At 41.6% G+C, this 13,246-nt stretch overlaps 1 protein-coding gene across 5 annotated transcripts in view; it reads left to right on the top strand.

The window, feature by feature from the left end:
• Positions 1-13,246, top strand: part of LIMS1 (LIM-type zinc finger domains 1) — an 84,587-nt gene that overhangs the window by 53,831 nt on the left and 17,510 nt on the right. For all 5 annotated transcript variants that reach the window (XM_006763886.2, XM_006763885.2, XM_015564010.1 and 2 more), the window contains exon 2: positions 4,907-5,066. In XM_006763886.2, coding sequence (XP_006763949.1) covers positions 4,907-5,066 — 160 coding nt within the window. The remainder of the gene's footprint in view (positions 1-4,906; positions 5,067-13,246) is intronic.

The following is a 13,246-nucleotide window of genomic DNA, read 5'->3' as shown; positions in this document are numbered from 1 at the left end:
TTAACCGCCATCTTGTTGGCAGTTAACTGCCAATCTTAGTTGGCAGTTAACTGTCAATCTTAGTTGGCAGTTAACTGCCAATCTTAGTTGGCAGTTAATTTGCATATAGCCCTGATTAGCCAATGAAAAGGGTATTGGTCATACGCCAATTACCATTTTTGTCTTTTATTAGATAGGATGTGCCACTTGGATGTGGGATGTTGGTGATGGGGGAGCTGTGCATGTGTGGGTCAGGGGCCATATGGGGAATTGCTGTTCCTTCCACTCAGTTTTTCTGTGAACCTAAAACTGCTCTAAAAAATAGTCCATTAAATAAGCAATCAAACAAAAACATAGTGCCAAAGGATCAAAGTCAGAAAGAAAAGGGAAATGTAAAGAGTTTAGTAGGTTAGTGAGATTATTGGAATTTTTTTCCTGAAAATTTCGTCTAATGTACTGTTTCTTTTCCTTATTTTAATGAAAAGGAATACTTAAATATATATTACATTATTTCTAAAACTAGTTTATTTTTCCTGTGGTAAAAGCAAACAAACCACTATATGCTTCTTTTTATAATGTTTCTACCTATTTTCTAATTCTAACTATTTGAGTATTTTAACTTGAATGTAAATAGCAATTTTCAACCTTTTCCATCTCATGACACATATAAACTAATTACTAAAATCCTGTGCCAACCAAATTTTGTCAGATTGACAAAAAATATACATTTTTTTTGCCAGTCTGACAAAAACACAGGTATAATTTTGAATCCTTCACATCAGACAGCTATTGTGCTGGCTGTAGTCTTATTTTTATTTGATAATCTTTTATTTATTTACTAGGACCCAGTGCACAAATTCGTGCACCTTGAAAGGAGCTGTGGGCCGCGAGGCTGCAGTAGGCACAGGGGCTGGTCTCAGCCCATCCTCCGCGCCCCCAGTCCCCTGTCTGCTGGCAGCCCTGCTCTCTCCACTGCTATTCCCACACGCTGATGGCACTGGCCCCGCTCACACCTGCTGACAGCATGGAGCAATTGGGGCTGGTACCAGCATCGGGTGCAAGTGGGGCAGGCACCATCAGCAGGTGTGAGCAGCAGCTGCTGCTCCTATCACTCCTCAGGAGCAGGGGGAGGTGGAGAAGCCCTCAGGTGTGATTGGGGCTGGCAGCTGCCACTCACACCTGCTGATGGTGCCAAGCAATCGGGACTGGTGCCGGGTGCCAGCAGCAGATGTGAACAGCGGCTCTGGAGCTGGTTGCAGGGGCAGGCAGAGCAGTTGGTGCAAGAGACTGCTGCCGGCCCCAATCAGGAGCAGCGGGAGGTGGAGTAGCTCTGAGGGGCGATTGGGGCTGGGGCCAGGAACTGTAAGCAGGGCTGGCGCCAGCAGTAGGTGCAAGCCCTCAGCAGGACCATGGTGCATGGGAGCAAAGAATTTTCAGTAACCACCAGAGGCTCACCCCGATGACAGCAATCAGCATCCTGCCTTGATCTGACGCCCCCGCTCACCTGCTCCACCATTCCACCGCGGCCAATGCCTACCATGTTCCACCACTCTGCTGCCTGATGCCAACGTCCGCCATATTCAACACATGCCCCATGGTGGTCAGCACACATCATAGTGACTGGTTGTTCGGTTGTTCAGTTGTTCTACTGTTTGGTCTATTTGCATATTAGGGTTTTATGTATATAGATTTAATCCTCACCAGAGGATATATTTCCATTGATTTTTAGAGAGAGGGAAAGACAGAGAGAAATATCAATGTGAAAGAAACACATAGATTGGTTGCCTTCTGCATGTGCCTCCACCAGGGCCAAGGCCAGGGAGGTGCCTGCAACTGGAATTGAACCCAGGACCCTTCGGTCCACAGGCCAGCGTTCTACCCACTAAGCCAAACCAGCTAGGGTTCATTTGATAATATAAGGGAAAAGAGATCGGTGCCTCTTACTAACTAGTTAGGTACTGCATGTTTCAAATTCTTGTAGCACACTCGTTGAAAATTGCTATTCTATAGTACATACATCAATGACAAACATTTTGACCTTGACCCTTGAGATTTTGTTTTATCAATATTTATTGTATCAGAAAATAAATATCTTTTTTTAAAAATATATTTTATTGATTTTTTTACAGAGAGGAAGGGAGAGAGATAGAGAGTTAGAAACATCGATGAGAGAGAAACATTGATCAGCTGCCTCCTGCACATCTCCCACCGGGGATGTGCCCACAGCCCAGGTACGTGCCCCTGACCGGTTTTGGCAGAAAATAAATATCTTAAGTATTTATTAGTTCACTTAAAACGTCAATTTCAGCCCTGGCCAGTGTGGTGAAGTTTGTTGGACATCGTCCTGTGCACCAAAAGGTTGCTGGTTTGATTCCCTGTCAGGGCACATGCCCAGGTTGTGGGCTGGATCTCTGGTAAGGGACACGCAGGAGACAGCCAATCGATGTTCCACTCTCACATTAAAGTTTCTCTCTCTAAAAAAAATCAGCCGAAACCAGTTTGGCTCAATGGATAGAGCGTTGGCCTGTGGAATGAAAGGTCCCAGGTTCGATTCCAGTCAAGGGCATGTGCCTGGGTTGCAGGCACATCCCCAGTAGGAGATGTGCAGGAGGCAGTTGATCAATGTTTCTCTCTCATCGATGTTTCTAGCTCTCTATCTCTCTCCCTTCCTCTCTGTGAAAAATCAATAAAATATATATTTTTTTAAAAGTATTTAAAAAAATCAATAAAATATTTTTAAATAGTAATCTTGTGCAATAGTATTAATAAACATTAATATTAACTTTTAGTGACAAAAATAAGTGTTTTTAAAACAAGAAACACTTGGTGGGAAGTATAGCACTGTGTTACATTTTTGCAAATATCATTAACCTCTGTCTTAATAAAAGACAGTTTCTCATAACTGCTTCTGCATTCATCCTATTGTAACGTATTGTTTCTATAAAATCTGCAAAGGAAAGGTAGTGTTCCATAGAGATGTGATTGGTAAAGAAGGACCTTTTGAATATCTAAAAGGGTCACAGTGGGCCCTAAATTTTGAGAACCACTGAATTAAGACATTCCAGGATGGTCTTATTTTCTAGCTTTTATGAAATTCCATTAAAATCATTGAGAATTTGGTGAATCTTTTGAAAGGGTTTATAATTAACTAGAGGCACAAAATTTGTGCAAGAATAGGCCTTCCTTCCCCCAGCTGCCAGCACCAGCTTCCTTCTGGCACCCGGGACCCGGGCTTCCCTCGCAGCCCTGGCTTCGTCAGGAAAGGTCATCCGGAAGGATGTCCAGTCTAATTAGCATATTATGCTTTTATTACTGTAGATAATAATGCTTTATATTTAAGTAGCATCTTCTGGTTTTCACAGTAGTTTTATATACTTTTTCTTATTTCATCTTCAAAACAGTACCAAGAAGTATCCAGGTAGGTGTGGGCTTACCATGCTTCATCCTGGGACACCTGTGGATTAGTCAGGAGAAAGGAGGAAGCACAGCCCTTTCTAGAGCTTTGCTAAAACTCCCACAGTTTGTCTGGCTTATGGCAAAGCCAGGTGAAGAAGGGAATTTTACAGATTTTTCTTCCTAACCCACAACAATTTTGAAATGACAGAGTAGAAAATTTATTTTAGTGTGAGGTGTAGGCAAGGTTTGCCAAGTAGTGAGGCTGCCTCCCTTCCTCCCTTTCTCCTTTTTTTGGGGGGGCTGGGGTGGGTGGGGAGGGAGTTAATTCTGCATTTAATCCTATGAAGTTAAAATGAGTGTGATTGGTATGAAGTTATAAACATGGTACAGAGTAAGTTATGGCAAAGCTACAAAATAGGAATACTGTTCTTTGAAGCATTTGGGGGAGAAAGGCAAAGTTGCCTTCCATTGGGGTGGAGTGAAGGTGAAACAAGGTTATGTGTGAAGACATTTGTTAAACAAACAGCAAAACAAGGCCTTAATCTGTCTGTGAAATGGAGACTCGCTTTCCACCTGTCTCACAGGGTGGTGGCGAAGATTCAGAATGTTGGCAGGAACTTGATCAGATGGTCAGAAGCTGCACCAAGGGACCAGACACACAGGTGCAACTTGTACTCTGAGGGGGCATCTGAAAATAAACTTACCAAATTACAAAGAGTGGCTTAGCTTAGCCTGTTCAGGGGACCTTCTTCACTTGGAGGCCTTTCAGAAACAAAACAGTTCTTTATGTGAAATTCAGGGAAGCCATTAGAGAATAACTAATTGTCTGATTATATGCCTTATTATATCCTCTTCTTGCAAACTGCACAATGGTTAGGTGGAACTTGGGACCACTTACTGAATGCGTCCTGTGTGTTTCCAGGTATAGTGGAATGATGGGCGAGGAAGTTACCAACGCCTTGGGCTCACCATCAGTGCTCATTTGACTGCCTGGTTTTACTTTCCCCGTCTGCAAAGTGTGGTGGTGTCCCTATAGTGTGTTCTCAAATGTTTTAAAATTGATATTATAATATGATTGTGATTTTATTAGTAGGGGACCTGGATTCTAGTCCTATATCTTCCATTAACTAATTAGTTTTGTAGGTTTGGGCTAGTCACTCCATTCCTCCAAACTCCCATTTCATCATCTGTAAAGTGATCTTTATAATGTAAAATTCTGTGATTTTAAGATATATTTTATAATATTAGTGTTTAATATTTGTCTTACCAATTGGATTATAGGACTAAGGAATTTTGACTGGTTTTAAGAGTTACTTGAGCAGTTGCTTTCAACAGGATCTAATCAAAAGAGGGATCATCTGTGTCTGTGCAATGGCATGGCATTCATTAACATGAAAACAAAAAATTGGGCTGTATAGATAAAATATGATATTTGTGATCAGATAGAATGTGCTCTTTAGTTCTTTCTGTTTTTTGGTCTTATGTCTAAAAAAAGGTTAATCTGTGACTTCCTGTCCTTTGCTTTTTACAGTAACATGGCCAATGCCCTGGCCAATGCCACTTGTGAGCGCTGCAGGGGGGGGTTTGCACCTGCCGAGAAGATTGTGAACAGTAACGGCGAGCTGTACCACGAGCAGTGTTTTGTATGTGCTCAGTGCTTCCAGCAGTTCCCGGAAGGACTTTTCTATGAGGTAAGTCAACTTGGAGAGAAGCCTAAAGGTACCATTCTTTTTCCCTCCTCTCCCCTCCCCTTCTTCCTTAAACTTCAGTGTCAAAGATTGTATTACAGTGCCAGATATTTGGTATCTGTCAGGTTAGTATGGATGGCTTAGATATGGAATGCTTTCACAGACCCCACCATTTACACTCTTTATTTCATCCTATTTCAGAACCCATGGTGTCTGTGACTCAACCTGTCAGACCTGAGCACTTCAGCTCAGCAGACAAAATTCTTTTATACACTTCAGCCTCGGTTTTTCTGGCTTCTCCACTCAGGTCCCCACTTGCTTGCTCCTGCACATACCTTTCTGAGTTCTGCCTCTGTGTCCTCCTCTCTCTCTCTCTGAGGGCACCACTGGACGCCTTCTCTGAAGGCAGGCATTTGTTACCTGCTCCAAAACTTTCAGGCAACTAGTGCGGCCTTGCTTGCATTTATTTTTTAAAGAGGATCTTGTTTGAAAATGAGTATTTTGGGGGGATACTCTGTCCATATTTAGCTCTTCTATGTATCTTAAATTCTTTTCAACATACTTGTTTTTCTTGATCCTCTGGATGACCATGTGCTCTATACTCCATTTGCATTTATTCTTACTATGAATGATACCCCCTTCTCAAAGTAAATGTCTACTTTTGGGACTGGTCTAGGGAGACTGACCTCATGCTGTTGATGAAGATAGAGTGTGGTATGTGTGTGTGTAGTGAGAGAGAGAGATTAGATAATTTACTTTTACCAACTTACTCCTTACATGTTTGTGTATATATGTTATTCATATATGTATCCCTATATAATAAGAATTTGATGATATTAGGTACTTAATAAGTAAAATAATATGTATATAGCCTGTCCTCCCTACCCTATTGAGCTCATGCCTTGTGGAAAAAACTGCAGACTACAGCCATCCTGGGACCATTCTACATACTTTGTTTGGAAGGCTCTCGAGGAAGTCCAGGCAGCTTCAAGGAGTGCCAGAGAAGCTATCAGATAAAGGAAGATCTTGGGCCTTTTATTGATCTTCCCCTGGACTCAGAGCTACTGGAAGCCAGCCTTTGTACATAGCTTGGCCCCTCCCATGTGCTAGCAGGCTCAGTAGAGGCAGTCACAAACTGCAGATAACTTGGTAGCTTCAGAAAAGTATCCCAAGGCCAGTTATAGGCAATGTCTGATATTGACCTACACTGGAGTCCTGCCCAAGTGGACCCAGAACCAACATACCTGGTGATGGGCTTCAGATCACAGCAGAGCACCACCCAGTTAGTCATGCAAGTAGCACAACCAAAGAGAGATCCCAGCAGGCACCAGACGAGGCTGGGGCCAACTCTGCTTTGGGTGGCAACCCACTGCTATTGCTCAGGTTCAGTCCTCATACTCTGCCAGCTTGAGAGTTAACCCAAATCAAGGATGGGCCAACAGCAATCAAGACTCGACTACACACCCCAGCCGGTCTGCTTGACCCTTGAACTATGAACCAGGAGGTCATGGTTTGATTCCCGATCAGAGCACATGCCTGGGTTGTGAGCTTGATCCCAGTGGGCATTGTGCAGGAGGCAGCCAATCAATGATACTTTCTCATCATTGATGTTTCTATCTCTCTCTCCCTCCCTCTCTGAAGTCAATAAAAATATATTTAAAAATATTTTTTAAAACAGACTCAACTATAGCAAGAGGGCTCACATAACCCACACAAGGAATATTCCTGGAGCACCTAGGTCAGGTGATCAGGAAGATTGTACCATGGAGCCCCACAAGATTCCAACTGCATAAGACCACCATACCAAGATTGGGAGTCATAGCAGACCCACCTAATACACAAAGACAAATAAAAAAGGCAGACAAAATGGGGAAACAAAGAAATATGCCCCAAATGAAAGAACAGGAAAAGTTCCCAGAAAAAGAACTAAATGAAATGTAGCAGCTACCAGATGCAGAGTTCAAAACAATGGTTATAAGGATGCTCGAGGAACTTAAGAATGGATGAATTCAGTGAGAACGTAACCAGAGAAAATAAGCATTGAAAAAGACATAAAAACCATAAAAAAGAATCAGAAGTAAAGACAGTATCTGAAATGAAGAGTACACTAGAAGGAATCAATAGAAGATTAGATAAAGCAGACGATTAAATTTAGAAGACAAGATAACAGAAAACTCCCAGGCAGAGCAACAAAAAGAAAAAAGGAGTTTTAAAAAATGAGGGAAGTCTAAAGACCTTTATGAGAACATCAAGCATAGCAACATTTGCATTTTTTTAAAATATATTTTATTGATTTTCTACAGAGAGGAAGGGAGAGAGATAGAGAGTTAGAAACATCAGTGAGAGAGAAACATCCATCAGCTGCCTCCTGCACATCCCCCACTGGGGATGTGCCCGCAACCCAGGTACATGCCCTTGACCAGAATCGAACCTGGGACCTTTCAGTCCGCACGCCGACGCTCTATCCACTGAGCCAAACCGGTTTCGGCAACATTTGCATTTTTTAATGAGAGAGAGATCTGGTGATGAGCCTCGTCTGGTGCCTGCTGGGATCTCTCTTTGGTTATGCTACTTGCATGACTAACTGGGTGGTGCTCTGCTGTGATCTGAAGCCCATCACCAGGTATGTTGGTTCTGGGTCCACTTACTAGAAGGAGAAGAGAGAGAGCAAGGGATTGAGAACCTCTTTAAAGAGATAATGACTAAAAACTTTCCTAATCTGGTCAAGGTAAAAGACACACAAGACCAGGAAGTGCAGATAGTCCAAAATAAGATGAGTCCAAAAAGGCCCACACCAAGACAAATCATAATTAAAATGGCAAAGGTTAAAGGCAAAGAGCTTAAGAGCAGCAAGGGAAAGATACTTCGTTACCTCCAAGGGAGCTCCCATAAGACTCTCAGCTAACTTCTCAATAGAAACACTAGAAGGAATTGGCATGAAATACTCAAAGTAATGAAAATCAAGGACCTACAACCAAGATTACTCTACCCAGCAAGGCTTTCATTTACAATTGAAAGGGAAATAAAGAGCTTCCCAGATAAGAAAAAAGCTAAAGGATTTTAGTTATGAATAGACTCTGGGAAGAACTGAGCCATGATGTGTTTTTAGTATCATATGTGGACCACTGACTTTATATGTTGGTTCAGGCCAATGTGGGGTTTTCTTTTCTTAAGTCACCCAAGGGCATGTTTCCATTTATTCTAGAGAGAGGGGGGAAGGGAGAGGTAAAAGGAGAGAGAGAGAAACACCAACTAATTGTCTCCTACACTCACTGACCAGGGATCAAACCTGCTACCTAGGAATGTACCCTGGCTAGGAATTGAATTCGCAACCCTTCGGTGAGGGACAGTGCCCGAATCAACTGAACCACACCAGCCAGGGCTGTGGTGGTGTTTTTATTTAAAATATACAGAAAAGTTGAAAGAATAGTACAATGAATGTCACGTACCCTACACATCTTATAATATTGACATTTGCCTTTCAATACTTGTGAGGATGATTCATGATTTGACTCTTATCTGGGTTGTTTGGGGGTAAGGGACAATGGAAGAGTCATAATTAAGAGATAATTTTTGGAATACTGGCATTACCAAATGTTCTGTTTTTGAATGACGTGTTATATATCAAGTTGGGATTTTAATATAATCACTTCTGATAATGGAGTATCATTTCTTTTTTTTAATATATATTTTATTGATTTTTTTACAGAGAGAAAGGGAGAGGGCTAGAGAGTTAGAAACATTTATGAGAGAAAAACATCGATCAGCTGCCTCCTGCACACCCCCTACTGGGGATGTGCCCGCAACCAAGGTACATGCCCTTGACCGGAATTGAACTTGGGACCCTTCAGTCCGCAGGCCGACGCTCTATCCACTGAGCCAAACCAGTTAGGGCTGGAGTATCATTTCTTGAATTAAAAATTATTCTCACCCTAGTATATTTAAATAATTCAAATAAGTTTAAGTGCTGATTTGAAGAGCAGACATTCAAAGGAAAAGAGATCTGAATTCTCTTCTTTTTAAATATGTGCCAGAGTTATTGACTCACTTCTAACAGGGATAGAGAAAGGTAAAGTCGTAACTCTGCAATGGGGAAACCTGGAAGATACCATCTTAACCAAGTGATTAAGGTTAACATCACCCAAGTAAGAAAAAGTCATATTGATATCATGTACTCCCCAGTGTATGCATATTATTACATACAAGTAGAGCATATTATTACATGGTATTCTTCACCAAAACTATAACTTCAGTCTAATCATGAGACAACTCATAAAGAGGTGTATTCCACAGAACACCTGACCAGTGCCCTTCAAAAGTATCATGCAGGACAGGGCAATTGTCACAGATTGGAGGAATCTAAGGAGCTTCATTGGTCTGACTTCCGTAAGATTTTGTGAGTAACATTTATTCCTTCATTAATTGACCTGCCCATCCATTCAAATAGTATTTATAATATCAATCAGTTACAATGTTCCAGGCACCATTTTATATTTTAGAATGATGAGCAAGATAGACTTGGTTTTCAAGGAACTTATTTAATATGGATTATACTAGACCAACCAAGTCTTTGATTTGAGGTATGTCTGTAGTCGTATGAACTTACCTCTCAGGACTGCTTTAGCTGTGTCCCAGAGATTTCGGGTGGTTGTGTGTTCATTTTCATTTGTTTCCAGGAAGTTTTTTATTTCTTTCTTGATCTTGTTGGTAACCCATTCATTGTTTAATAACATGCTATTTAGCTTCCATGTGTTTGAATGTTTTTGGTGTTTTTACTGTAATTGATTTCTAATTTCATTCCACTGTGATCTGAGAAGATGCTTGCTATGATTTCAATCTTCTTGAACTTGTAGAGACTTGTTTTGTGTCCTAACATGTGGTCTATCTTTGTGAATAATCCATGTACACTTGAGAAGAATGTATATATTCTGCTGCTTTCAGGTGAAATGTTCTATAAATGTCAATTAAATCCCTCTGATCCAGTATGTCCTTTAGATTCTCTGTTTCCTTGTTAAGTTTTTGTCTGGAAGATCTAGCCAGTGAAGTCAGTGGGGTGTTAAAGTCCCCTACTATGAAGGTATTGTTGTCGATCCCTCCATTAAAGTCCTCTAGAAGTTTTTCTATATATTTAGGTGTTCCTGTATTGGGTGCATATATGTTTACCAAGGTTATATCCTCTTGTTAGATCGATGCCTTTAGTATTATGTAGTGACCTCAGTTGTCTCTTTGAAGGCCTTGATTTTGAAGTCTATTTTGTTGGATATGCTCGGGCTACTCCAGGTTTTTTTTTCTTTTCCATTTGCATGGAAAAATTTTTTCCATCCCTTCACTTGCATCCTGTGTGTGTCTCTTGTTCTTAGTGGGTCTCTTGTTGACAGCATATAGTTGGGTCATGTTTTTGTATTCATTCAGCCACCCTATGCCTTTTGATTGAAGCATTTAATCCATTTACATTTAGGGTTATTGATAGATACTTATTTATTGCTATTTTGATTCTGTATGCCTTGGCTTCTCTCTCTGTTTCTTCTTCTCAGCAATCCCTTTCACATTCTTGTAATGCTGGCTTGGTGGTGATGTACTCCTTTAGCCTTTTTTTTGTCTGGGAAGTTCTTTATTGGACCATTTTATTTTGAATGATATCCTTGCTGGATATAGTAATCTTGGTTTCAGATGCTTGCTTTCCATTACCTTGGGTAATTCATGCCATTTCCTTATGGCCTCTAGAGTTTCTGATGAGAAATCAGGTGTCAGCCTTGTTTGAGCTCCTTTGTAGGTAACAGTTTGCTTTTCTCTTACTGCCCTTAAGATTCTCTCTTTGTCTTTAATTTTTGGCATTTTAATTAGAATGTGTCTGGGTGTGGGCCTGTTTGGGTTCTTCTTGCTTGGGGTTCTCTGTGCCTCCTAAACTTGTGTGACTTTTTCCTTTATCAGGTTAGGGAAGTTCTCTGCCATTATTTCTTCAAACACATTCTCTATCCTTTTCTTTCTTTCTGCCTCTTCTGGGACACCTGCTATTCTAATATTGTTATGTTTCACATTGTCCCACAGCTCCCTTAAACTCTCTTCCTGTTTTTTAATTGTTTTTTCTTATTGGTTCTCTGATAGAGTAATTTTTTTCAACCCTGTCTTCTAATTCACTGATTCTGTCCTTAGCTCCCCCTAATCTGCTGTGTATTCCTTCCAATGTGTTCTTTATTTGTGTTATGTCATTCTTTATTTCCGACTGTTTTGGGGGGTTATTTTGCATAGTTACTATATCTTTTTTCATGCTGTTGAGCATCTTTACCATCATTACTCTGAACTCTGTTTCAGATAAATTCCTTATCTCTGCTTTAGTTATCTCTTCTTCCAGAGAATTCTCTTGTTCTTTCATTTGAGGCTTATTTTTTTGTCTCCTCATTTTGGCTGTCTGTTTGGATTTGTGACTATGTATTAGGTCAAACTCAAAGGCTAATGCGGGCCAAATAAACACAGTTTAAGTTTATGTGGGCTACAAGAAAACAAGTTTCAGTTTTCATAGAAATGTAGGTTTATTTCTATAGAGACATGCTGAATACAAAGGACAGAAATAAATAAGTACTGTTAACATAAAATAATAGAACATTTTAATAAAAATTAATGTTTTTAGCAGGCACTGAATAACTGCACAAGTTAATAAGCATAACACAAATAAACCTATTTTTCTAGTTCTCTGAAAGTGAAATATTTCCTGTTGCGCACACCAAACAAATCAGTCCAAGACTAATGACATGGCAATCAGCTGCTAAAATATTGACTGCTAGCATTAGTGGAGAGAAATGGTGTGCCTGCACATAAGGCGTGTAAGGGAAATGAATGTAACACAATTATAGTAATCAGTCATTAGCAAACATTGTAGTTCATTATTCATAACTAGAGGCCCGGTGCATGAATCGTGCTCAGGTCAGGGCCTTCGGCCTGGCCAGCAATTGAGGCCTATCAGAGGGCCAGCCAGCTGGGGGGAAGGATCCCAGGGGTTGATCAGCCGGTCGAGGGGGCAGCTGCCTGGGGGGCGGGGTGCATAGGAGGTTGGCCGACTGGGGGGAGGGGCCACGGAAGGTTAGCCAGTCAGCTGGAGGGAGATGCTGCAGGAGGTTGGCCAGCCAGGGGGAGGGGCCGCAGAAGGGTGGCTGTGGGAGCACACTGACCACCAAGGGGCAGCTCCTGCATTGAGCGTCTGCCCCATGGTGGTCAGTGTGCATCATAGCGACTGTTCACTCAATCATTCTGGTCACTTGGTTGTAACGGTCGATTAGGCTTTTAAATATATAGATTATGTATAAAGACTATTGTAAAAGTTAAGTTACAAAGTTTTTATTATAATGTTTCTTACATACCGTTGTATTGGCTGGGCCACAAAAATATTCATTGTGGGCCAGGAGTTTGCCATGCTTGTATTAAGTAGATCATCTACGCCTCTCAATCTTTAGTGAAGGATAGTGTCAAACAGTTTTTGACTAATTAGATCAGGCAATGACTCAAAGCCTCCAGAGACCACCTCTGCCTGTAGACTGATAGGATTCAACTTGAATGGTCCCAGGCAATTGTCCTCAGGTGTGTTGAGAGTTTTTTCCCAACACGGTGGGGCAGTTGCTTCTGCCTGGAAGCTAATTGTTATTATTAGTCTCTTAAGTGGCCTCAGGGCAAGGTATTTTCCAATAGGGTGGGTCAACTGTCTTCCCCTCAGGCAGGCAAATGTTTTTGTAGGAAAGATGTCCTCTGCTGTGTGAGGGTATGACTCAGCACAGGAAAGCAAGGGTATCTGCCTTCTCAGCTCTAACTCCTGACTTCCCAATCCTGGCTTCTGCTCACACAGCTCCAGTCCACTCTGCCCTCCCTCTGCCAGAGCCCAAGGTGGGTGGCTCCACAGGGAATTTTGTGTGTTGGCCCTTTAACCCTTTCCGGTCCAACGTCGAGGCTGACTCGACAGACCAGGCGCTAGTAGCAGGTCCAACGTCGAGGCTGACTCGACAGACCAGGTGCTAGGAGCAGGCCCAACGTCAAGGTGGAGGTCAACTCTGCAAACCAGTTCAATATTCAATCCCGTCAATTAATTTGGACCAGACTGTTTGAATTCCAAAAATAAAATTGGACCGCAAAGGGTTAAGAGAGTGCCTGAATTTTCAGCTGTTACTCCCTGGCAGACAGCAACCCCATTGCTTTAA

This window comes from Myotis davidii, unplaced genomic scaffold, assembly GCF_000327345.1.
Source record: "Myotis davidii unplaced genomic scaffold, ASM32734v1 scaffold979, whole genome shotgun sequence".
Taxonomy (NCBI): domain Eukaryota; kingdom Metazoa; phylum Chordata; class Mammalia; order Chiroptera; family Vespertilionidae; genus Myotis; species Myotis davidii.
Note: the sequence above shows the minus strand (reverse complement) of the source record. Positions and strands in the feature narration are given on the sequence as shown.